This window comes from Lates calcarifer, linkage group LG11, assembly GCF_001640805.2.
Source record: "Lates calcarifer isolate ASB-BC8 linkage group LG11, TLL_Latcal_v3, whole genome shotgun sequence".
Taxonomy (NCBI): Eukaryota; Metazoa; Chordata; class Actinopteri; family Centropomidae; genus Lates; species Lates calcarifer.
This window is the reverse complement of record NC_066843.1, coordinates 5,956,663-5,983,328: the sequence shown is the minus strand read 5'-3', so window position 1 is coordinate 5,983,328 and position 26,666 is coordinate 5,956,663. Positions and strand designations below refer to the sequence as shown.

Below are 26,666 nucleotides of genomic sequence, written 5' to 3'. Positions count from 1 at the left end.
ATGAGTCTACTTGCACTTCACTGGAGCCATTCATTTTCCTGAAGGCAACTTAATTTGCTCTGACCTGGGGTTACATTTGTTTTGGTCATTTCTCCTCAATTAAGGTCAGATTGCTTGTGGCAGTCAGGTAAAGGGTGGATGCTGACTATCAAGGTTGAGAGGGTTGTCCAACAGCGCCCCTGTGTGTTTTAAACCAAATACTGCACGTTGGACTTCTGAATTTGTGGTAATATTCAAGGTGCTTTAAATGGGTGCACGGCATTTTTACATTGTTGTATTTAGAGCTGCTGCTTAGCTCTACTGGCTTTAGCGTCTCATCTGTGAGAATTAGCTGCTTTTCATATTCATTTATGATAATTCATGGAATACCTTTTGGATAGTTTTTGACTGAAATTTAGATTTTAGACCTTGGACGTTGTTTACCTGTTGATGTTTCATAGACTAAACGAACAATCGCTCAATTGTTAAAATAATCGACAGATTAATCGATAGTAATCATTAGCTGCAGCCCTAGCTTTATTGTAAGTAAAGGGTGTAAACATTTCCTCCATCACGGGATACTTGGAGATCAGTTTTCCGAAACTGGTAACAAAGCTGAAATCTACGAGATGGACGTGAAGGCAGCAATGCCGTGTAATTGCATTCCAAAATGACGGACCCGACGACGTCGCCAGAGGACCACTGGAAAGTAAGTAACTCAAGTTAGTTAACCTCGACTTTTTTTGTCAAATCCATTCATATGTCTGTTGTGTGACAGCAGTGTTAAGTTGGCAAACGTTGTTTTTCTCTTAAAGCTGACGTTTTGCTAATGTTATGGAGGAGCAGAAGCTTTGTTAGCTTCACAGCTAACGTTAGCTTGCTGTAGCACTATAGCAGTTAGCTAGCTAGTTAAGTAAACAAAACGTCATGATGGGGGAAACTCGTGTTCCCCATTTACAATTTATGTGTTCTAAGAATATAGCTACACACTCCCCACACAGATAAAACGATGCTTTCTGTCTTTGTGTGTTTTTCTTCCTTTTAAAAGTCCACGTGGAAGTGAAGTGCAGGATTATTGATGAGACTGAGTGGTACTATCATGTACAATCTTTTGTTAGCTTGCAATATCAGGGCTGTTTGCAGCCCCACGAAATTGATCTTGGGGGAAACATTAGCTTTAAAAAAAAAAAAAAACTTCACATTTGTGATTAGGAAATGAGTTGGTCCGTGTAGCTTTGTCTGAAGTATTGAAGCTGAAGCTGTCCATAAAGCGATATATAATTAAAAAAGCAGCTGTCTCACAATTGTCTATGAACACGTAATTGAACACGACTGTTATATGTAATTAAAAAGAACAAAGTTGCTGATCTCTACATACGATCTTTCATCCAGGGACCTAACATTTGATACAGGTTTATTTAGGCAACCTTTTTAATGTGGTTCTAGTGCAGTTGGAGAGAGTGACACCTTTGGTTGGTATGGGATAGTCTATGTCAAACACAGTAAACATATAGCAGGATTTAGTGTTAAAATTTAACACATTTTTTCTGGGTTATGCCCCTGGAAGCATTAGAGAACTCACTTTGGGAACCACGCATTAACTATTGTGTTGTGGTGCCCTAGATCAAACAGTGGATCTGCGATTGAAGTACTAATTTAGGCTAGCTTTTTACCACCTGCATACTTGAGCGGGACAAATGAGGGCAATGCTCAGTGGGGGTTTAGAGAGTCTATCAGTCCAGCTAGCTGTTGGTCTATTGTCAATATATTTGGGGCAGCACAGTTTTTCCTCTTATTATTCCAGCCTCTCAGCCTCTATTTTCTCCTTTCTCTATCCCCTGTTGTCTGGTGATGGCACGGCAGACAGATGGTGCCTTCAGCGACAGTGGCTTTGACCACAGTGAGTATTCAGTCAGTTCATATCATGTTATTTGTCATATAATTTGATTTTTACACTCTATGATTGTGACCTTGTGTTTCTGGTGGCTGAGATTAATATGTCAGTATTTTCCTGGTCTTGCAGTGAAAGATCTTTGATGTCTGCTGTCTTTTCTCTGTAGATTTCTTTGCTGAAACTGCCAGAAAGGGTACCGTCGTGTCCAGGGCCAACAGTATCGGCTCGACAAGTGCCTCTTCGGTACCAAACACAGGTACTGTGGTTGTATCAGAGGGGATCTGATATTGTTTGTGCCACATTTAGATTGTGATGTAAATGCTTGACTGTACCTCACACTAAATGATTTCCCTGAAATCCATGTACTTGTTGTCTTAATTCGGTTACTCATTTTAAAATGTAATTTCTTAACATAATAGGCTTATTTGTATGTCACCATTCATCAAAAATACACGGGCACAAAGCCTGCTTTCTTTCATTTTGCTTCCTGCTATTTATGAAAGGAAAAACCTGTTCTGCTGCTCATTAGAGGGCTCACTGTGCTTTTTCTCATGCAGTGGAGCATGACAGGGCACGCAGGCAACTAATAGGATATATTATAGGTCATAATTATATACCCTTAAAGCAGCACCAGAACTATATACTGTATAATTCTGTTTAATAAACCTCAGGGTAGAACTGTTTTTTCTTCATAATTTTTATTTGGATTCTGTGAACAGGTTTTTTTTATTTTTATGGCATAAAGTCAAAGTGCTCCTGCCTCTCAGCAAGTGTTTTTGCTTGTTTGCTGACAAGGGTTTTAGGTCAATGGCAGACTGTTTATAAATACTTTTGCTTACGCCAGTTTGAAGCACATTGCAGGGATCAGCATGACTTTACTGAAGCATGAAACAGCTTCTCCACATGTATCCTGTTTAGATGAAAAATGGCCCAGTCTTAGCAAGAATACATTTTTAAATTCATCATCTTTCTGGGAAACTAAATAGCCCACTGTCAGAAGACAGTAATCTTGTTACAGTTTTAGACCAACTTTTAAAATTTGTCTTCTCTGTACAATATCAACGAGAATTTCTCTTTATTGTTTGTCAGTATGTCAGCAGGTATTCAATCATTGTCAGAGGCATGTCAATTATCTGAGTCTTGATATATTCCTGAATAGATGATGAAGACAGTGACTACAGGCGTGAGACGTCATATAAGGATGAATATAAAGATCGGCGGAGGCAAGCGCACACACAGGCTGAGCAGAAGCGCAGGGATGCTATCAAGGTAAGGCCACAGCAGATTGCACTAGGTCTCTGTGACTTACATCTGATGGGCCACACATTTTGAAAAGTTTGACTTGTTGAGTCTTGTTATTAATGACTTTATTTTCTTTAACTTTAGAAAGGTTATGATGATCTCCAGGCGATAGTGCCAACTTGCCAGCAGCAGTCTGAATTTGCAGTGGGAGCACAGAAGATCAGCAAGGCTACAATTCTGCAGAAAAGTAAGATGTGATGTTGTCTTATTGGATGAACACTCATAAGTCAACCATGAAACTGATGGAATTGTAAGTATAAGTCAAGTCAAATTTTATTTTATATAGGGGAAGAAGAACATGTCATAATGCAAATTCCATGTAGAGATGTAAAGTGGTATTAATAGCAATAACAGTAATTGCAATTATAATACTGATAATAATAGTAGCAATAAGAACAGAATTAGGACTAATAGTAGGACTAATAAAACATTTACTGAGAAAGTCAGTAAAGGTCAGAGTTTTCTGTTCAGCTTTCAAAATTGGCATCATTATCAGGTTGTTTTCCAAAGAGCATTCAGTGGAATCCTGAGAAGCTTAATTGGTTGAACATGCAACAGAATCTGACAGGGTCACTGGTTTATTTCTCACCTCAGTCACATGACATAAATCTACAATAACAGATACATTCTGACAGGCTTACATTACAAAAGGCAAGCAAAAATGGAAAAGAACAAAGGGCATACAAAGGTATAAATTAGTATATATTCAGGTCCCCCAGAATCAATAGAAGGATGTTGGAGACAATTATCACACAGTCCAGAGATGGGGGATTTTTTACAAGGGGAAAAAGAGGAAATGGCAAAAATTTCAGTATTTAGCAAATGGCTATGGAAGGACAACACCTCTGGGCAGATGGAAACTTGCCACAATGTACTTCAGTCCTTGTGCAGTGAAGAAATCCCTGACTGATGCATTTTTCTTTTTATTTTTCAGCAATTGACTACATCCATTTTCTTCATAAAGAAAAGAAGAAGCAAGAGGAGGAAGTTTCTGTACTGAGGAAAGAAGTGATGGCACTGAAGATCATGAAAACGTAAGAAAGCGGTTGCAAACTGTCAAGGCCAAGATACCTTTTTTCCCTTAATCTACCACACAGTCCCACTTTTTTATGACAAGGGTTTGCTTGAAGGCAAACCCTGAAAAGATACTAACCTCATTTGCAATCCAAAATCATGAATGTTCTGCATCCAGACAGATAAGAAGATAGATTTTAAAAGAAGTGCTGATCATGGACAAAAACAGAAAAACTCTTGAGTTAGAAATGCTTTGATAGCAATCCTTACACAGCATTAAATAAAGTTACTATCAGATCTAAAAAACAGAAGGAAATGTTCTGGACTAAAAGCTGCGTTGGGATTTTTATTGCAACTTGCTGTGGAGGCAAACCAATCCATCTAGTGTATGGAAAGAATTAATCCTTTTTAATTAACAGTCATGGTCATTAATTAAGTGGTTATTTTGTGATGCCAGTCAACAGTGATTTGTCTTTTTAATAGGAACTATGAGCACATAGTGAAGGCCCACCAGAACAACCCACAGCAGGGAGATCAGGTGTCTGACCAGGTCAAGTTCAACATCTTTCAGAGTATCATGGATTCCCTGTTCCAGTCGTTCAGCAATTCTGTGTCAGTGAACAGCTTCCAAGAACTCTCCGCCTGTGTTTTTAGCTGGATCGAGGAGCACTGCACACCACAGGTAGGGAGCAATTTTATTGCCTTGAGGATAGCAGATAGATACAGTAATAATTATAAGCACTACTTTGTTAATGTTGAGCTAATTATAGTGTTTGTGCTTCTTCTGTTCTTCCCCAGACACTGAGGGAGTTTGTGGTCGGGGTGCTCCGGCAGCTCAGTGGTCAGCTTTATTGATCCAGTGAAACCTCTGGACTGAACTCCCAGACTTTGGGCTCGCGCTGGCCTCTCAGGGTGGAGTAAAAACTTTTATCAGCCTCAGGCCACACCACAGTATTTACACTCACTTCAGCTCATCTGTGCCTCCCTGGCTGCAATTGGATTACCTCAGCCCACACACCATGGACAGAGATGAAAAGTTGCATTGGATTGAGCAGTTTTATGTTTAAGAGTGATCACTTCCTGATCTCTTTCTAACTGTAAGTGTACATACATAGATAGCTGAATATATCTCAGCCTCTGCTGACTGTTTGTGTTTCTTACTGTTATTCTGCAAAGAAATGCAACGAAAACACAACAGCTCAGAACTCACAGTAAGACATTGCAAATGAATGTGTGTTAAATGCATTGGGCAGGCAAACCAGTAGCATGCATCTTGTTGCAGTAACTGTCTGCAGTGACTGGAGCTGCCCCCTTTTAGAGATTAATAATCACTGGGAAGATTCATCAGCAAGAGTCTGCTCACAGACTGAGTAAATTGATGGCATTGCATCCGCAACTTGTTAATTTAACAAATGGAAATAGAGAAGGGTGATGGGAAACTCATGAGCCCGCACCTTCCCCCTTGTCACTATTGAGCAGTTTCTACCTTAATGCTGAATCAAAGGGCTCCTCTCAGCTTCAGTGCACAAACATTGTGAGTCAGCCATATCACTCCTGAATGATAGCATACAATAGAAAATACTCCACTACTACTTTACGGCAGGGCAACTGTCACTTCTCCTAACTGTTCAATCAGGAGCAAGCAAGAGACAAACTGTGAGGTTTTTATCAATGCAGCTGTGATGAGCCAACAAAGATGCTGAAATCTCATGGGTGACAGGTGTGCAATGTAGGTAGCATACAAGTGTAAAATGTATGAATCATTGTTTATATACAGTTTATTTACTTTGAGTTTAATTGAGCTACACCGCACATTGTGAAGCGATCATGTTTATATACAGGCAGTCATTCAATTGCAGTTATACATGTTGTGTTTATTTGGGAGATGATGTTAAGTCTTGATTTTGATGAATCTGTCAGATTGCAGTTTTCTCTTCAATCGGGTTTCATTAGTTTTAATGCCAACATGATAAATGCTGTTTACTTTATCAGTGGCTTTTGTGATCAGTAACAGTTCATTAGAAATGGTGTGATAGTCAGCATCACTGTGATGAAAGTGTTTTGTAGCGTACAGCAGTCACAGGCTTCTGGAGAGATACTGAACAGAGCCATGCACAGATTTACAGCCATGCTGTACTGAAATGAAAATATGTGATTTTCAAATAGATGACATAAAGCTAATTTTTTGACAGATTTGTTTCCATAGTTGTTCTACTATTTCTGCTTTAATCACAGGGAAACGCTGATTTTTGCCCTGTCTTGTCATGTTGCTTTAAGTGTTTTGATAGTTCTTTTACAAAAGCCATTTACACTCAGTGGTTACTTTAGTAGGTACACCCATAATATCTAATGCAATCCAATACACCAGCTCAGCCTTTAAAAAATAACAGTGTTCAATGTTTTTGTCCTCACTGTCAAAAGGTATTACTGAGGTTGTAGGTTGCAGCGATGTTGAACTGGATTTGCAAACATAATGCAGCCCAGCCCAAGTTATATTATTACATCTCTGACCGTGTTAACAAAAACTGAACATTATCTTATTTTGGGGAATAGAATTTAAGGCAGAGCTCTTGTTAAATTGCATTGCACCTAAAAAAGTGACCACTGAATGTATATTACCATCCAAAGAGTGATATCAACAGAAAGGTTTAAAAAAAAAAAAAAAAAAACAGCCGATGAACCTGTAAAACCTCCTCAGTGCTTTAAGATAGCTGAGAAAGAGGTGCATTTCTCTCATAAATATTTTGGCTGCAATATTGAATGAAATACCTGAAAATTACAAATAACTGTCCATGCTTCATACATTCAGTCATTTATTGCCAGTTTTCAAAAAAAAAAAAAAACATGGCAGCAAGATGGACTTAAACATGTAATGAGAACAACAAAAAATGTAAACATCTCGAAGCTATAATAAAAAATTTGTAGACACTTTCATCATAGGCTTAGGATTGGTTTCATGGCTTTAAAAAGGGAAAACTTAAACAACGTTGCCTATGAGGTGACCAGCATCCCTCAGTGCTGTCTAATGACTTGATGTAGTGCTAGTGTCACCAAAGTGATAAAGCTATTTTTATATGAGTATACTTTAAAATACAATAAGTGTTTTTTCCATTCAACTTTTATTAAAGATGTACTATTTGTTCAAAAGAAAGGTTATAAATAAAGTAATGTGCTGTAGCTCAAACTGCTCTGATGTGTAATCGATCTCCCTAGCAAAGCACCGCACAGGCTTGCATTCATCAAGTAGCTGAACAAGCGTTTTCTTGTTCTTTCAAGTACTTGGAACAGCCACTTTACAGTCCTCATCGGTCTCGACTCCAACTTCATCCTGTGAGGGCAGCACCAGGTGTATTAAAAACATGCATACAGATGCCATGAAGTTTTGGAAAGTGAACTTTATGAGCTTCTTTCACTTACCAGGAATTCCTTTTTGCTCTTAGGATATCCCTCCAGGATTGCATTTACCATGTCTGAAGCCTGAGAGAGACGACACAGTAAAGTTTGAGGCTTCAGTGGCAACAACTTAAGAGTATGTCTCTTCAGTACAAAGTAGCAGTACAGGAGCAGCAGTTGTAAAATCTGTCATTCACACATTCTCAGAGGCCACAGTGATGTCTGCAGTTTACATGTTTGATCACAGTCCAAAATTTTAAGATATATAATTAAACAGAAACTTGTCACATCTGAGAAGCTTATGTCTGAAATATTTGGCATTTGTATTGGAAAGAAATGACTGAAACTATTACTATATAATCAAAGTAGCTGCCTAATTTTCTGTTGATTGACAATTCTATTTATAGACTAATTGTATCTCTGTATACATTACCAATCTCTTCCTCTTTTTCCACTCTTTCACGTAGACAGTCTGCTCTTTGCAAACCTGTAAATGAAAACATGAGCTTACTGTACAGCAAATGAAAACTAGCTTTCTAAGATGGCGTGCTGCAACTAGGAAACATAAATGCAACCCTCACCTTCTCTTTCTCCTCAGGTGTGACGTGATTTGTGGCCGACTTTATCTTCTCCAGGCGTGCTCTGTAACCAGAACACTCATCTTTAAGCTGCTGGATCTCTGACATCATTTCCTCTGTTGTCAGGGAACTGTTCAGCTCTTTTAGCTCTGTAATCACAGATTTCAAAAGACGGTTACACAACATCCTCTTTCAAAGAAATATTGTAAACATGCAAAACATTTACTGTATTTACTTATTGGACAGCAACATCCTGTGGCCTAACAGTGCAAAACGCAAGTATTTTGGTAGGCGTAAACCATGCTTGGTCTGGAGACATGATCTTTTAGAGATTTACAGTGTACTGCACCTGTATCTAGCTGTCTGCAGCTCTGTGCGAGGGACTGCTGCCTCTGCACTGAGCTCTGAGATCTGACAGTCCATCACCTTCAGGTCTGTATCACTGACATCTTTGAACTGAGCCTGTAGGGAGGGTCAGCAGTTGGTCAACTGAAGCATAGAAGACTAATATAAATAACAGTTTGTGCATGTTACTTGTCAGTGTTGAATGTCCACAGTGACACACTATTTCAGATGAACAGACTAACCTGATCCGCAAAATAAATCTTTTGCTTGCCATAGGTTTTCTCCTTTATCTTGCCCTCTAGAGCCAGCAGTTCCATGGCTTTGACCACAGCCTGGTGAATCATAAATACACAATTATTCATTTACTATCAGCTACACACAAACGCAACTGCATTTTATGGATTAAGTGTTTAACTTACGGTTTTTCCAAGTCCATGCTGCTTTTGCAAATTACAGAAGACATCCTGGGCACTGTACGGCCGGTTCTTCTCGTTCAGATAGGCGAGGATGAGCGACGCGCCTGTGGATGACAGCAGGAGCAAACACACACACATTCACAAACTGTACTTCAGTGTATCTCTGCTTTACATTTAATACAGCTGAAATATAGCTAGATAAAACACTTTTTAATATTCAGGTGCCTTTACCGTTGTCTGTCATTATTACTCTCAGTTGACAGTTTATTAGGTACACCTATCTAAGACTAATGCAGTCTAATACAACAGTCCTGCAATAAAGTCTACCTTCATGAAACGGTTTTAGACTTGATTCAACTGGATTACATTATACAGAGGTGTTTCTGTTATTCAGCCCATCCTCGCTGATTGTAAATGAGGTGGCCAAAATAATAGAAACGCCCATCAGTAAACGGCACCGCTAACTGCAGGCTACAGTATGAGAATAAAGTTGAATTAACACAGCTTCAACACAACCTCAACATTATCACTTTAATGAAGGGAGGATTCAATGCAGGATTGTTTTATTAAACTACAGTAGTTTTTTCCAGGGCAATTCCCTCTTAACATCCATGATCCTCTATTTTATATATCACATGTATGATGTATTTTAGATTCTCATCTTTAAAATGTGTCATGTCATGTATCTGTTCTAGAGTAATCACAGTAGCTTTCAGGAGCTCTGAGGTCAGTTAGCTTATTATGAATATGGGCTATGTAGCTAACGTTAGCTGATAGCTTCTTAGCTAAGCTTTCAGACAGGTTATATGTGACATCTAACGGACATCGTCCGATACGAATGTCAGAAACGCCAGCCAGCTCTCCACAGTCACAAACATCCTCACATGACTCTCACTCTTGACTTACCGTTATCTTTTTTACTCATTTCTAATTAGTCCACCTTTACTTTAGCGATCCAAACAGAGTTTCGCGCGAAATGTGCGTAACTGAAAAGATCGTTTATGTTTTAAGATGCATCACACAAATTGCTTGGATAACTCTGATGCTTGAACTCTCCATTGATTTAGTCCCAAACACATTAATTACAGGCAGTTATTTTTGTTCTGCATATTTACAGCACTCTTGAGAAATTATAATTTTCCCTTAATATTTTAAATATGTGTCTAACTTTTGCTCAATCCTACTTTTTCGTTAGGTTTCCGATATCCAGGAAGAAGATCCGAGTGAGAACTCTGCGAATTTGGCTTATTACGGTGGCCCTGAAGGTCAAAACACATCTACATTTAACAAAACAAAACATTTCACGGACCACAACAACATTTCAGGTTATGGAGAGGGTTGGACAGCACTTAAAAAGTTAGACAGCATTATTATCTTCAGTCTGTTGTTTATGTGTTCTTTTCACTGTGAATTTTAGTGCCCTCACTGCAAAGCAAAATGAAGTTAATCTGCCCCTGTGTGCTGGAGACAAAGGATTCTGCCTCATCAATGATGAAGATGATGTTTCACTGGACAGGAGCCTTGCTTCCTTACTTTTACATTCAGGTTGCTTTGATTTTCCATTGTTTGATTCCCGAAGTTTAGTTTCTTTTTTTCAGGAACATTATACATCCAGAAGTGTTGGAACAGCAAGTAACAAAATTATACGTTGACAGGTAATATGACTCAGGCACTAGATTCTGTCATATTTTAAAGTTTTCCGTTGTTTAATGAGAAGACTGTATAAATAACAATTACATTCATGTTGTCGTATCTGCAAGAACTAAACGTAAACAACATGCAACTCTAGTAATATATCCATGGGTACGACGCATATTATTTGTGAGGGATCTCTGCGGTGATTTGATATATTTCGACCAATCAGAAGCAGATGCTAGGCGGAGCAGAGTCATTCGACCAATTAGCTTTTGCTCACCAACGTTCGCTGGCGTGTGTCGTCATCGATCATGATTTCCTGTGGAAGAGATGAGCGGCGGAGAAATGTAGTCAAAGAAAGGGGTGAAAATGTGGAACAAGACCAATGTTTGAGTGGTCGCTTTGTCGCTTTGGTTTGTTAGCACTGTGAAACACGTTATTACTGAAGAATGGATGCTAAAACAAACTTAAGACCTGTTATAGCGAACTCGAGTGAGCCTGGACGCTGAACACACCTGCGGCGTGAAGGTAAGGCTAATGAGCTAGCTAATTACCAGCTAAGCGATAGCTCTAGCGTTAGCATTAGAATTAGCGTTGGCCCCATAGACTGAATATAAAGATGTTTGGCCATCTTTTAATCCTCCATTTTTTTAAATTACATTTTTTTGTCGTTTTTATCGCGTGGGTAACCGTGTGTTTTTGTTTCAGTGACTAAGGCGTCCCGACTTGACTTTTGGGTATCTCTTGATAGTCTGCCTGCAACTCTTTGTGGTCATCTTGCATCTCCTTGTGGTCACCATATTCTTCATTTTTATTTGTGGCGGTTTAGCATTTCATTTTGGTCGTTGAGTACCTGTTTGTGGTCATTTTGCATCGTTTTGCGTCTCGTCCCGTTTGTTTCTCTTGAATGTTGGGTCTCATTGTGACTCGTTGTGTTTCTAGTTTTAGCTCATTCTTGGTAATTTCGGCAGTTTTTGTCTCTTTTTGAGCATTCTGTTTCGTAATAATTAGTTGTCCATTCTGGATCATCCATGTTAGTTTTGCGGCTCCTTGCAGTCAGGTTTTTTATGTGTGTCTATTTTCAGGATATATTGCGGATGAAGACCACTTGGGCCTTTCCGTGGTAGTAATCTGTCCGTGGCCATCCATTGCTCCGCTGTTGAGTAGTGATTAGAGTTTTGCTTACTTGATTGAGAAGAGTTTTGAAAGTGAAAATTGTGTTTTTTAATTATTTCTTCTATCCATGGTCTGTCTGTGGCTCTCAGACCGTTGGTTCTTCAACATTTTGAAACGGTTACAAATCCCCCCCAAAAAATGAACTGCACCACACAAATATGGATACCTTCTAATTTAACTCTAAATTACTTTTCATCTTTTGACATTATGAAGTTCAGAAATCATTTCGATCGTATAAAAAGTTGCTGATGTTTGTTCTTTTTGATTTTCTTCACAGGACTCAAAGTTAAACCAGGAAACACTTGAGAAGAGAGGAGAGAGAGAGACATTAAGATTAAAAGGTCAGTGTTCGTTTCAATACTGTCGTTTTGCCTCTGTCATTATCTCAGCTTCAGTTTGGCAGTTTAAGACCTGTTGTCTTTAATATAGTTCAACTAGTTGTTTGTATTAAATGAGTTAATGTACTGATAGGCATGTGCAGGATTTATGACTCAAATAAAAATTTTATCCATGTTTGCCAAATTATCCATGTCTAATTTCATTTTTTAGATGCAATTACATTTAAAGAATAGCAGAATACTGGCATTTTTGCTTAATATGATGATTTGTATTATATTAAGTTGCAATTGGTGGTGGTGGTTGTTTTTTTTTATGATACTTGATGTGAAATAGAGGAATTCATTCATTCTTTATGGAAGTTACAGGTATGTTTAGAACAAAGTTCAGTGAGAAACTTGATGATTTGTGATTTGATGATGATTTTATTCTAGACATTCACAATAAACAAAGCACAGCAAACATAGTGACAGAGGTTTGACCACTAGGAGGTGCCATGATTTACTGTTGCCCCTCAAATTGACCATTAATAATGCAGTGTAATGTAGTTGTATGACATTTGTTTGCCTAATTAACAGCTTTAGCATGATGCTGCATAATAATCAGTTAATATTAGCTTGAGTTGTTTAGATATGGACACAGTCATTATTTTGCCCTAAAAACAAACTGGTCCTCACAAAGAAGAGTACAGCTTTTACCTTCAAATTTAATACTAATTAGTCCATACATTTACATCCCTTGACACTTTTAACTGCAACACCCAGTAAGCTTCTGTGTTTTTATTTTGATGGTGTAAAAGTTGCTGATGTTTGTTCCTGATTTTTCATCACAGGACTCAAATCACAGCCAGCAAATACTTCAGCTTGTAAAGAAGAGACACACATGAAGACATTTACAGAAGGTCAGTGTTTATTCTTTTCAGTCTGCCTCTGTCATTATCTCAGCTGCAACTTGACAGTTAAAACCTGTTGACTGGAGCAAAATCACTAGGCTGCTGTAACTTAAAAAGTATTAATTACTATTGATTAGTATGTTTCCACAATTCAGCTGCAAAAATAAAATAATGTAAAACCTGTAAATACATAGTTGCAAAAAATAACTTAATTAGTAATAATAGCTGTAAACTGAAATCATAATAGAAGTAATGCATAATATTATGAATAGTAAAATATTCTGAAATACTAGATGTAAACTGCAACAATGGAAGTCATGTAGAAGTAATTCGTAATAGAAATGTTTCGAATAATCCTCTTCAAATTCTTGCAGTAATTTGTAAAAATAGAAGATGTAATAATAGTATAAATATAATAGTAATACTTTAAAGTGCATGTAGCTGAAAATATTTTTTATCAGTAATAATATAATCCATAATAATTAAAGGAATTTGGAATAATATAAACATGCAACTTCACAAATACTTCTAGTAACAATCATGTTAAATAGAGAAACTCAATGCAGAGTAAAAAACTTTTAATGATTTTATTCCAGACAACATTTAACAAAGCAGTTAAGATAATGATAGATATTTGACCACTGGGAGGCACTTTGTTTTATCCACCCACCCAACACTATAATGTAGTTATGAGCACATTTTCTGAGACATGTCTATTAAGCATCTTCAAGAGCATTTAACTGTTTGATATGAAGTAATTGTATCATCAACAGTTAAATGTTCTTAAAGATGCTTAATAGACATGTCTCAGAAAATGTGCCCATAACTACATTATAGTGTTGTTACTTAGCAGGTGGGAAGTTAAAACAAAGTGTCTCCACTTGAACAGCAGGGAACAGGAGATGCTGGAGGTTACTAAGTTTCAGATGAATACTCTGTCATTTAAAAAATGTATCTGTCTCATTAACAGCTTCATAACTGTTCTTCCACTTCAGGTCCAGACCTTCATTTGTGCTGCTGACGTCATCTTCCCCTCCTCCTCCTCCTGTGGAGACAGAACACGTTTGTTAATAATTATGTCTCATTTTGTTTTGATAGTATTATTGATTACTTAACAGATTTCTTTTACATTACTGATTATTATTACCTCTATTTTACATCATTAGTTTACTTATACTATATGGCTTGTGTTTATCTCAAATTTGAGACACAGCTAAGCTGTCTTTTTTCTTAATGATTATTTTTTACAAAGTTTCAGAACTATTTTGTTCCCTGATCTGTTTTAAAAGAAATAAAATTATTTTCCTACCTTCAGCAAATCCAGTTGTGTCTGTGAAATCACCTGAAAAACACAGAACATTTATTTAAAATCAGGCTTTTTCCAAATGCATTACATTGATTAAAAATAACAATGCATAATGTCATTAATAAATAAAAACATTTATCTTATCCTTAGAATGTAAGCTATAAATATTTATTTGTAGTAGGCTATTGTACTCTCATGTTAGCTGATCTGTAAATCTGAGCAGTTCATACATGAACCAACATAAATAATGAGTTAAGTCTATTTCTTATTGTCTATAGTACATTTTTGAATGCAGGATTTTAACTTTCTTTAATTAGGCAGACTGAAAGATTGAATATAAACACCGACCTGTAAATCTTCATGTCTCTCCCCTCTGTGAGCTGAAGTGTTTCCTGGTTGAAGTTTGAGTCTTGTGGAGAAAATCAGAAACAGCACCCATTAATATAAAACAGCAACTTTTAAAACCATCTATATGAAAGCACAGGGGGTTTCTGGGTACTGAAGTTCAAACTGTCAAAATATGTCAAGGTAAAAGGCACTAATTCCACAAAGCTACCAGTGTGTGGACTAATCAGACAGGAACTGAACTGGTTCAAGAATTACATTTTACAACTACAAAGCTGAGAAGTCCTTTCTAAACAAGCCAAGCTAACATAACTAGTTGTGAGGACAACAACATTACTCTGTATTAGAAGTGACTGAATGAGGCAGAGCACCTCCTAGTGGTCAAACTTCTGTCATTATCTTTGCTGTGGTTTGATGATGTTGTCTGGAACAAAATCATTAAACTTCTGAGGTGCATGTTTAATCTTTGTTTTAAACATACTTGACTTTTCCATAAGGAATAACTACATCTGTATTAACAAGGATTCTGTAACAGTATGAATTACTTTTATTGTATTATTGGTTACTTCTATTATCACAGACTGCTTTTGTATTAGTAGAGATTACTTTTATTACTAAGTTTCTCTATTACAGATTACTTCTATTACTTGAATTAATAAAGATGACGTATTATAGATTATGTTTATTATTACTGAAAGCAGTTGCTGATATCAATAATTAAATTCATCAAGACTGGGTAAATCTTTAGGACACATACCTCTTTGGTGTGTAAGGTGAGAACTGGTCTTTCCATCTGGGCTGCAGAAACCCAAGAAGTAGACCTGGAAAACACAAGCACAACACGAAGTCAAGTAATAATAGTAACAACACAAACTTTTCACCATCAGTTTACAGACAAACAATGAAAACACTAAAACCTTGACAATGACACTATGAGCTTAGAGGTGAATACATTTATTATATTATTAAAATAGACTTAAATAGCCTCACGGACAAAACAAAAAATAAAGAAATAATTATATTTTGAAACTGCAAGTTTCGCTTTCAAAACTTAAATTCACCCTTTTGAATTTTAGTTGCAATGTAATTATTTCTATCAGTAATCTCACCTCATATACTGTGTACGGCCCCAGATTTACAATCTAGTTTACAAGCCATTATCTACAACAAAACTGTGCTCAATCACAGATCTCTAGTAAACAGAACAAGGGATCAATGGAACCACGCAGAGGCCCGAGATTCACCTGCAATATATGCCGGAAATAAACGAAAAACTGACCGCAAGGAGGGGCAAAACGACCGAGAATGCACACAAAATGATAAAGAAACACAAAGAGTACACACAATACGATACAGCTACAAAGAGACAAAAAGGTGACCATACACAGATGTAAAACCGCCAGGTAGAGAGGCAAAACGACCACAAAGACGCACAACTGCAATAAAGAGACTTAAAACGATACAAAATTACAACAAAGCAACATTATGCTGACCGGAATGAGATGGAAAATTATCACAATGAGATACAAAACCGCCACAAACAGACGTAAATTACCAGGATGGGACACTTATTTACGAAGAAACACAAAATGCCTATAGTGACATAGATGCAAACAGACTACCAATAGATGTCCATTGTGTTTTCATCCGTCCATGTTACGGGCCCACAACTCATTTCAACAAAGTTTTAATCACAGAAACACAAACACAAGAAACATATTAGGCTAAAAATGCAAATAAGTCTAAAAGAGAAGGATAATGCTAGCGCTAGCCGCTAATTAGTTAGCTCGTTAGCTTTACCTTCGCGCTGCAGGTGTGTTCGGCGTCCAGCCTCACTCTTCTTCGACAAATACAGCTCCAACGCTTGTTTTTAGCCTCCAGACTTCTTCAGTAATCAGTTTCCTCACAGTGCAAACAAACCGACACGACGATGCGAAGACTCAAAGGCTGCTTTTACTCGGTATTTTCACTAATTTTTCGACTTCGTCTCTCTGTCGTGCTACTCCCCGCATTGCAGGTAATGATCAATGACGTCACACGCCAGCCAACGTTGGCAGACAGAACGCTGATTGGCCAACTGATTCTGTTCCGCATAGGAAGCGCCTCTGATTGGTCCACTCAGCAGAGGTTGGTGTTCGTGGCTACAAGTTCCAAGACCCCCACAATTGGTAAACTTTCTGAGATATATGCATAACAGGCAGGACAGGTAGCGGAGTTCAAAGGTTCAAATCCCGTGCGGTATAAGGACCTGGGGCAGAAATATTGCCTTACCTTATCGGTTCCTTTCTCAAGAGAGAGGATCTAGGCCAGCGATACTCACTGTGTGCTTGAGTTAGTCCATTAAATTTGCTCAGTAGGTGTGAGAGTCCACAGCTGTGATTAATCTGAAACTGAACTCATTTTACATGATCTACTGTCAGGGTAAAGTGTCTTATGAATAATTTTCTCAGTTTAAGACTTCTACTGCAAAGACTGTTCAGGCACTATGGAAAAATCTAAAGAGCTTTATCAGTCATTTCAGATTACTGTACATGTTTGACCAGAGACAGAAGTAATTGCAAACATTTTATTCAATACGATTTGCACATCAAAACATATCAAAACCAGTTACAGAGAAGAAAATACACTACTATGCACATTACATTATCAAACTGACTACAGATCACTCATACTGAGGAACTAACTCTTCATGAAGCAGCAGAGAGCAACTTTCTTGTTAACTGAGGTGGTCAAACAAACCAACTTCTCTACCTCTTCTTCATCTTAAGCCTCAAAATTTCAGCAATTTCCTATCAGTGCACAGTTTTTCTCCGTCACCTCCATGAGTGTGGATCCAGCAGTTTTCTTTGTGCTAAATCTCTCACAGCTATGATTTTCTTCTCAAAATAACACAAGGAAAGCAAGCATTTTTTACTCTAATAAAAACCCAGCATTTTTAGACTCTCTGATATATCATTTCAATAAATCTCAACTGTGGCTTCTTTACGTCTGAAGTGCCATTTCCACTGTAAATTTTTGACATACTGAAATGGTGTGTCCATCGAGAGGAAATCAAGTCGACCCGCACATAAAGCCACTTTGAAATTTTACAAACTAACACTTTAAAAAAAAAAGGATACAAGGAAAACTTTATATACCCATTTTGATGTAAACATGTTTCCCCAGTAAAATAGTAAAAGATCCATGAAATGAAGAATACCTTTTCAGCATGACTGTCAACTACATGAAATACAAAGATGAAAGATATAAAGAAATGGGTTTAAATATTACCTCTGTAAAAGAAAACAAACTGAGGGCTCATTCAAGGTATTAAACATGGACACAATATGTTGAGCTGCATTAAAGGGCAGGAAAATGAAAAATATTCAGAACTTATCTCACCCTGGTCACAAGTTCTTAAATACAATGAACAAACAAGCATAACATTGAATGCTTCTCTGGGTCCAAAATCTTAAGACTAATGTGACATTCATTTAAGGAAAAAAAAAAGAATCTCCTAATAATGTATGAATAAGTCTTCATGGGTTAGTCAGCAGAAAAGGAAAAAAGTAAAGAAAAACACACAAAGTGACTGAAAAACTTCTATCCACATATTCAACTTCACAATAGAGGAGAATCGCTGTCCAAACCCTCAACTGCTGACAAGTGTTTGAAAAAATGTTAATCTCTGTAAACCTGTAACATCAAATAAATCATATAACAGATTACAGCCACATGTCACTTGAAAGAACAGCAGAGGACTAACATTAACAGCAACGCAAAGTAATGGAAAACAAAATGTCATGGAAAAAGTTCTGATTTATCTATCTCAACTACTCCGCTCACTAAAGAAGAACTTGAGACATGAAATGCTGTTCCATAATAATATTATCAAAGCAACGTGGCTCAGCTCAACCAACAGGAATGTCATATTTGGTCCCATGTTAAATAGCCCTGTATGTATAGACCTCCTAGTAAAAAAGATTTTAATGGGCACTGTTGTTCTTCATTTATAATCACTGCCAGTACCCTTCAAACCTCTGGGTGCATAAAGTTACAAGACTGCAACAAGGCTCAATAATGCTGGTTTATTTTATTGTCTTAATGTGTTTTATTTTTGTTGCTGCATTTCCTATTGCTCAGCCTACAAAGTAAAGGTTTTCTGGATGATTAGGGATTAAAGTAGAGGAGAAAGAGTCTGAAAAGATAGAAAAAAAATACTTCACAGTGATAAACTTATGCCAATCAGAAGCAGGGCTGCTGGAACCTAATATCATCTTTCACACTATCACAACACTCATTCGCAGCTCATCAACATGCACACCACTGTACATGTTGATATGCACACGCACACACGCACACACGTGCACGCACACACACACACACACACACACACACACACACACACACACACACACACACACTTTACTGTGGTTTACCCAGCAGGCTAGATAAGAAGTTAGATCCCTGGCTCTCTCCCCGTCTAGTACCTCCTCCTCCTCCGAGGGGATCCATCTGGTTCAGTTCAGACTGATCCAGCATTTCAAAGTCCTCTCCATCCAAGTCTGTGTCCAGCTCAGAGCTGGACTGCTTGCGGTAGCTTCGGTGGGCTCCGGCCTTGGGGGGGCCTTCCCTGCGCTGAGTAGCAGGAGGCCGAGGCTGCAGTGCCCCAGCCAGCGCTGCCTGGATCATGTTGCTGGCGATGACTCCGGCCAAGTCTCCTGTGAAATCAGAGGCAGGTGGCAGGCCGCTGAGAGAAAGTTCTGCATCCAGATCCTCCTGGTCAGAGTCCAGATGAGCATCCACATCCAGCACTGAAGCCCGATGACTAGCTAGCCCAGATGGACCGAGACTAGGTAGCCCGATGCTTGTGTCGTCATCATCATCCATTAGAGTGGCATCAGGGTTTATGGAGGGGAAGTCTGGGAGGTCTTGAGCAAAGGATTCCTCAGCATCACTGTGTCTGTCAAAGTCTGATCAAAATACAGACAGGAACAAGGTCAGAGTCAACAACAAACCAGAACATAAAAAAGAAAGAAAATCTGAAATATCTGCATACGTACCCTCAGAGCCTTCTGTGAGTGGGGTCTGGCCTCGTGATAGGTTAAACGTTCCATTGTCAGTGTAGGACACCTCAGCATCAGAGTGCTCAGAGTCTGTCAGCGCAAGTTCCTTCGCAACAACAGCATCATCAAACTAAAATAGACACAACATTTGAAAGGTTCAATAATTTTAGGTTGGCCTTTGTTTAATTTTTAGATCACAATCTAGGCAAAAACCTTTACTCTTTTGCTCTGTCATAAAAGGTTTGCAAATGCTCTGTGTTCCACTGTTTAGTTATTTTCTCTGTTTGCTCTCACACTTTCCACAGACAAAAATAGACATAACAGATGCAGCACATTATGTGAAGTTCCTAACCTCAACAGGAAGCCTAGATGTGCTACTGTAAATAACACTAATGAAACACAAAGCCATAGGTGCAATATGAAGCAAATGATTTATCTGTGTGTTTTAATTTTATAACTTACACCTTCACACATCTTATTTAAGCTGCCTTAAGTTTCCAACAGTCCATTTTCTCATTGAATAAACAATGTGGCACAGGCGTTGACACTCCATAAACAGAACAGAGGTGTTAACCACCATAGAATTGTGAACAGACAAGCTTTAACATGTGTCTACAGACGCATGCACGCACACACACACACACAAACATCATGAGGTGCACTCTGCACAATGAACAAATGTTCACACTAAGTGAAAGTAAATGTTAGATTTAGGGAGCCAAAAGTGCAGAATGTTGTCACAGCAACTATGTGAGCGCATAATGTGAAGGATAACCTTTCACAGACACCGATTTTGAAAAAAAATTTACCAATGAAAATGAAACCCATAACAAAATTTTATATCTTTAATATTAAATATAAAAGCAATATAAGCCATGGCCTAATTATGGACTCCTTTAGGTAACAACACAGAAAGTAAGAGGAATATGTTCACAAACACCAAACCAAATTAGAGACAGTTTAATTAACGAAAAGATTTTAAACAGACTTACTGTTGGGCAGAAAGCAGCCAGTTCCTCCTCACTGTCACTGGCTTCACCTGAGGCTGCACCACGGATAGGCCTGCGCAAGACTGCAAAGCGGAACCACAAGCATACAGACAAAAGATTACTACTCATTGGAGAAAGTCATTAAGATGGAGGAGGGAAAGTTCTGTATACATAGTCAAAATAACACTTCACAGGACAGCTGGTTTTAGGGGAATGATTAAAGTACAGATGTAGAGACAGTCTGTGATATGGTCAAACAACAACTAAATCAATTTATGTTGAAATCAAGTATAAAAAGAAAAATGGTTTAACTCAAAATGTTAGCAAATTGTTACTGGCATATAAATGAAAGTGAACAATATGCAATTTAAAATAAATCAAGACAAAAGTATTTACATCCTTATTCCTTTACATTTACAAAACAAGAGATGTACTCAGTTTATCAATTCAAACTAACATCATGTGGTCATGTGCCACCAGAGGACACTGAAGCAATTGTTTACTCTGATGATCTGACTGGCTGCAGCTGATGGTCAGCAAAATTCAAGCCAAAACTGATGATTGCTGGGTGAAAATGCCTAATAAGATAAATTCCATAAATGTGTTGAGAACAGGCACCATTTTATCTGTTACTTGATCAAATGTTGACCCAAAGAGAATAATGTTATTAGGCATAATTTAATGTGTGCGATGGTAATCTCAACAATGCATTTATTTGGTTCAAGTTCAATTGTGGCTTTTTAATTCAATTTGCAGTGTCAGATCAGCAGGCAGAAAGTTTAATTTGATGTACTACTTACACTGATTATCAATAGGCTTTGACATCATGTATCCACGAACGCTGAAATCCAGCCGCTGCAGGACTGGGTCCAGCTTCAGACACACATGCTGAAAAACCCTGTGGTAGGCTGCCAGAGGGGCCAGGAGAGTAGCCAACACTAGAGGACAAAAATTACAAGTCATTGTGAAAAAAAGAGGTCATTGTTTAGTGTATGTACTGTAACAAGAAAAAAATAGTGGTCATTCCTGTTTGTGTATAGATTCAGTATCTAGTACTCTGCTCAGTGTAGACAGACAGACACAAGGTCATGGAGTGTCAGCTTAAGGTAGAAATACAGACAAAGTGAAACAGAGGGAATAGCAGGGAGTTAGCAGGTAGATTACAAGCTGCTGTGGATTGTTTCAGACGTCAGAGCAGAGGGCCTTGGCAGGTCTTGCCTTCCCGGCTCTGCAGCCTACACTGGTTGGAGGTTGGGAGATTAGCTCAGTCTCAGCCTGACCTCCTTAGCTTTCTGCCTGGCTCCCTTCACTCCTGCCCCGTGTGTCTCATCCTGGCTTTAATCACCTCACAGGCTAGGCCCTCTCACTGGGGCACCACGGATCTGGTTTCACCACCCATGCATTTTTAATAGAACCAGTCAGGCTGCGTTTCCCTGGCATTGTGGTCTTGTGAAGGGGCCTGGGTCTATAGTTAGCGCTGCTTACTTACCAGCAGAGTAGGAGAGCACCAGTCCAGGAATGTAGCGCCCAACTATAGCCAGACAGGAGAACACTCCACAGGTCAGGACGCAAAACTGACAGAGAAACAAAACACACAGGGAATCAAGTCAGCACCTATAACACATTGGTTGTGGTGAATTACTGCACTGCTTATTGTTGACACTGGATGGATTATTTGTGTGCAATTAGGACCAGAGGCAATCAGAGTAGTGATAGGGACATTAAATACACAATTTAAAAAGGTGAGTTTCCATATCAAAGACAGATGCTGTGATATACATGCATATGTGGTCCTCACCTTGCCAGGGTTGTGTCGTTTGTACTGCACCACACTGGATGTGAGAACTGCTCCACTGACCCAGGCCTCAGCAATATGGTGGCACAGTTCAGGCACACTGAGGATGCCAGGCTGCACGAGGCCCCAGCTAGACAAACAGAAAGTATTATGAACACTTTTATCTCACATCTCATTAGCACTGTCAAAACAGCACTAATGGTTGCTGGTGACAATTATTACAAAACTGCACTTAAGTTAACTAACCTTTCATTTTCTGATTCATCCAGGTTTCTGACTGTGGAGAGAGAGAGAACATCCATCACTTTAAGAAACATTACATACCACAACGTACATCAATATTATATATTAATATTAACTGAATGTACAGTATAGAAAAGAAGCTTGAACATGTTGTGCATGTTAGCTTGTGTTCTCTCTTTCATCTACAGTCTCCTCAGGACTGCACATAATAGAAAGCTCAAAAACATTAACGGCTCCATGTGAAATACAAATCACTGGTTAAGTCCATGATGCAGTGCTTCTGGCCTATGTTCTATCTGTTCTGATTATATAAGTACATTTGTTGCAATCACAGACAACTGAGGAATGATCTAAGATACAATTAACAGAGGAAAACTAGGGCACTATCGGGGTAAAGTAAACAATAAAAATACAGAACATGCCAGACTCTGAAAAATAAAGAACCCCATTGAGGGAACTTGTAGCACCTCTAATCTCTGGCCAGATCTTGTTTCTCCAGGTATCAACACAAACAACCACAGCCAGAGCAGAAGCCAGCAGAAACAGTAGGCGCAGTGAAGTCAGGGCGAAGAACCTGGGAGGGAATAAAACACATGAACAGACTGTACATCCCATGCCTGTTACCCCAGGAGTAAACTATTAATAAGTTATATAATTCAACAACTTAGTACATTCATGAAACCACAAAACCCTTGAGTGATGATCCACTGTTTCCTTTAGTCAGAACTTAAAAAAAAAAAAAAAGAGGAACTTATCCCACATTCTGATGTGTGCTACACCAGTTACAAAACATTAGAAATTAATCAGGAAAGATGGTTACATAATAGGATAAGAGGATTACATTTTCTTCTTAAAAAGTACTGCTGTAACACAAAAAAGTATAACTGAATCCTGTTCACCAATAATGGACAACTACAGGCTGTACATCTTAAGTGTGAGATCACAGGTGTTGTTTTGGGTGGTTTGCATCTTTAAAAGACCATTGTCCATTTTCACACAACTTGATTTCACTGCCTGGATCCTCAACAAAACTGAGTATTGCTCAAGTTTCGGATCACAAGACTTCACAATTTGTTGACCACAACAGTGTTATAACATTCTGACAATCAGCAGTAAAAGATTAACATAACAAAGAATTTGTTGGCAGAATGAGGTGTATTAGTATTTGGGGTAGCAGTGCAATTAGTACATACAGTTAGTTTAAAAAAAAAACAAAAAACAAAGGTTTAGTTGGACCTAGCCCAATACATATGAAGGGCACAACAATATGAATATTTGTACAATAAAATAATACAAAAACAATAAAACACTTTATGAATATTTATACTCTACAGCAAATTCTGAAGAAGTCGTTTGTTGTGTGGTGGTATTGGATTTTATTATCTTGTGCCCATTTTCCACTCCTGTATGTTCAAAATGGGTTGTGCTGTAAGAGTAAAAAGCAGGACAACCTCAATGACCCTCTGTCCCAAAAGTTGCCCATACTGCCTCCCCATCTCCCTGTGATGAGTCGCTTCATGCATTAGTGAGGGATATGAATGCATCTCTTTGGGCAGAAACTAGCCTGTGCCACTTAGTGTGTGTTGAGGCAGGATGAATGGCCTGACATGCCCAGTGGTCTAATCGAATAAAGGCCGAATGCCTGAGCACAACAAGCAGGCTGGCCAGCCAGGCTTTCTGTGTCCCAGGTCAGTGATTCTTGTCATGTAAGAATATTAAAAGTCACCTAGTTCAGCCAAAACCTGTCACTATTCACTCTCCTGCCGATTTTCTTCTGTACTTTCATGTCCATGTTAAAAAGATTTAAGTGTATGTAGTACTATGTAGTAATAACAATAGTAATACAGTACAGCACTGTGAATGGAAACATTTTGCATTATGACAGCTTTTACTTTTGATACTTAAAGCACATTTTGCCGCTAATTCTTCTGTGTTTTTACTTGAGCTGTTTTCTTAAAACGAGACTAAAAGTACTCCTTTTTCGATCACTGGTAATTACACACGACAAGGCAGAAATACACTGCTATTCGCCGACATGTGCTTTATACTTGATGTCTTATACATGTGCTGTACGAAACCAACAAACAGACTTATTTCAGAAGAGGCGACGCGTGGACCTGTAAATTGCAGATTCAACTTCAATTTTCAGTCTCGCACACACACAAGCATCAACAATAAAACTGGTACAACACATTATGTTGTCAACATTAAGAAGCCAGTCCATTTAAGAGCAACATTAGAATGAGGATTGAAGTGTCTGTAGAGTGCGTCTATAAATAGAGCCACTAGCCAGCCATCTGTCTTGTCTTGAATTGACAGGTGAAACATTTGCATTGTGCACAGGCGCCAGCTGCTCTCAGTCACGTTGGCTTTCGCCTAACGACCGAACAGTGTCTGTATTGTCTGAATGTAGGTTGCGATAACACTGACTCAAGGGACAGAACAAGTCTTCCATCAGAACACACAAAGTTTATCTAACATAAACCGGGACTCACCAGAACACAACGTTGACCACAGTATACAGAAGCAGACACTGAAAGGGTCTCTCCCACACCAGGACGGACTGTAGGTAGGTCAGGACGGGCTCGTAGGGCCCCAACCTGGACTGAAGAGCGGCTTTGACAGCCCGTACCTGACTGTCTCTCTCGCTGGAAGCACGGTCGACTTCGCAGGCAGACACTAGACCCCTGCTTGGCAGAGCAATCCTCCATGGATGCGTCTTCCATTGCCCCAGTGTGCGCCATTTTAGCGTCTACTGTGGATAAAGTAAGCCTGTAAAACAAATAAAGACTTAAGTGGAAACAGGTAGAGAGCGTGAATAGGGGCAGCGAAGAGCCAGAGCTGCTCCGCTCACAGCACCGGCTAACAGATCTACGCTAACGGATTTAAGCTAATAGCTAGCCACGCCAAGCTGAATCATCGTGTTAGCGTCTAATAATGAACACCTGACTATGTCACAAGCGAGCATGTTATCAAAGACACTAGGGAAATGCTTTTTAAATGAACTGACACCTACTATTTTGTCATTTTTGCAGAAATGTGGCGCTCTCCTCGGAAACTAACAATATGGCGTAACCTGTTTTTCTGAGACCTCAGCAGCCCAATCAGAATTCGTACGGGCCCCCGTGTCATGGTGCGTTCACGTGGAGTAGGAATGTTTATTTAGGTTTATTTTGAAGCCCTTCAACGACAAACAAACGAGCAAGTCAGCAGGACTTAAATTATCTACAACGCCTTGGTTTAAATATTAAATATGTTATTCATGGATCGGTTTTTCTTTGTTGTGTGGCTTTATGAGAGCCCGATAAAGCTGGAGCAAACTTTGAAATGTCTAAAACAAAAATAAAGTCCAACAGGTAGTTGTGAGAGAAAAAATGCAACTGAGACATGATTACCAGAGCACTTTGAATAAAATCGCTGTCAATTCAGTGTTCATAGTTTGTTAAAAGAAATAACAACAACAACAACAACAAAAGCTTGACTAGTAGAGCACAATTGTAGTTACTCACTGTGACCTTAAGAGGGCAGGTAAACTCAAACTTATAAATACACAAGCATCAATGCAGACAACATAACGGGTACGGATTATGACGAAAATTAGAGCTGAAGAATATGTAATGTTTACTCAGGGAAAAAGTCATTATTTGACTATAAAACAGCAAATATATCGAAACATGTCAAAGGTTAAGGGAAAACTAACAGAACAGCACATGAAACTGTACCGAGCTTCTTCAAGTTAAATAAGATGCCATAGCAACACTTAAAACATTAAACAACAAACTTTTACAATAGACAGAGTTGCATAAACACTCTTATTGCAACCATCAACTCCAATAAGTGTCAGAATAGACACAGTGGCTACCTAAATATCAGGGTAGACCCATTGATGTGCACCATACCCAAGTCCCAGGTTTGTTTATGTCTAATTTTTTGTGAGCATCTTTACTGTCGCCGGCAAATGATAACAACAACAATAATGATAA

The 26,666-nt window shown here is 38.5% G+C and overlaps 3 protein-coding genes and 2 long non-coding RNA genes across 6 annotated transcripts; 2 read left to right on the top strand and 3 right to left on the bottom strand.

The window, feature by feature from the left end:
• The first annotated feature begins 575 nt into the window (after window positions 1-575).
• Window positions 576-7,373, top strand: mlx (MAX dimerization protein MLX). The gene is made up of 8 exons (XM_018702206.2): window positions 576-688; window positions 1,843-1,879; window positions 2,040-2,129; window positions 3,033-3,142; window positions 3,260-3,362; window positions 4,110-4,209; window positions 4,673-4,871; window positions 4,988-7,373. The coding sequence occupies exons 1-8, from the start codon at window positions 650-652 to the stop codon at window positions 5,042-5,044; spliced, it is 735 nt and encodes a 244-aa protein (XP_018557722.1). The 5' UTR covers window positions 576-649; the 3' UTR covers window positions 5,045-7,373.
• On the bottom strand, window positions 6,986-10,000 carry psmc3ip (PSMC3 interacting protein). The gene is given in 9 exon segments (XM_018702226.2): window positions 6,986-7,517; window positions 7,607-7,666; window positions 8,016-8,069; window positions 8,164-8,309; window positions 8,510-8,546; window positions 8,548-8,622; window positions 8,748-8,837; window positions 8,925-9,025; window positions 9,828-10,000. Coding segments are annotated over 9 exon segments (639 nt in total). The 5' UTR covers window positions 9,847-10,000; the 3' UTR covers window positions 6,986-7,460.
• A 200-nt stretch (window positions 10,001-10,200) lies between these two features.
• LOC108900948 (uncharacterized) lies at window positions 10,201-14,263 on the top strand. Of its 2 annotated transcripts, none has more exons than XR_001963813.2 (4): window positions 10,201-10,466; window positions 12,010-12,073; window positions 12,901-12,969; window positions 13,956-14,263. It is a non-coding gene; the product is annotated as an uncharacterized LOC108900948 (long non-coding RNA). The 2 variants fall into 2 exon arrangements; XR_001963812.2 differs by having other exon boundaries at window positions 10,201-11,084.
• Window positions 13,773-16,775, bottom strand: LOC108900951 (uncharacterized). The gene is made up of 5 exons (XR_001963814.2): window positions 16,412-16,775; window positions 15,369-15,432; window positions 14,615-14,675; window positions 14,270-14,302; window positions 13,773-14,005 (listed from the first exon to the last, which is right to left on the bottom strand). It is a non-coding gene; the product is annotated as an uncharacterized LOC108900951 (long non-coding RNA).
• A 388-nt stretch (window positions 16,776-17,163) lies between these two features.
• retreg3 (reticulophagy regulator family member 3) lies at window positions 17,164-25,815 on the bottom strand. The gene is given in 11 exon segments (XM_051074065.1): window positions 17,164-19,563; window positions 19,654-19,786; window positions 20,649-20,728; window positions 21,446-21,583; window positions 22,135-22,219; window positions 22,444-22,570; window positions 22,687-22,717; window positions 23,151-23,257; window positions 25,179-25,336; window positions 25,338-25,455; window positions 25,760-25,815. Coding segments are annotated over 11 exon segments (1,581 nt in total). The 3' UTR covers window positions 17,164-19,015.
• Window positions 25,816-26,666: the final 851 nt, after the last annotated feature.

What these genes read in the sequence shown, in the direction of transcription:
- mlx (XM_018702206.2), top strand. Translation starts at nt 650, where the DNA reads ATGACGGACCCGACGACGTCGCCAGAGGACCACTGGAAA. An exon ending in CTCTTCGGTACCAAACACAG is followed by an intron (nt 2,130 to 3,032) that starts GTACTGTGGTTG and finishes ATTCCTGAATAG; the next exon opens with ATGATGAAGACAGTGACTAC. An exon ending in GCACTGAAGATCATGAAAAC is followed by an intron (nt 4,210 to 4,672) that starts GTAAGAAAGCGG and finishes TCTTTTTAATAG; the next exon opens with GAACTATGAGCACATAGTGA.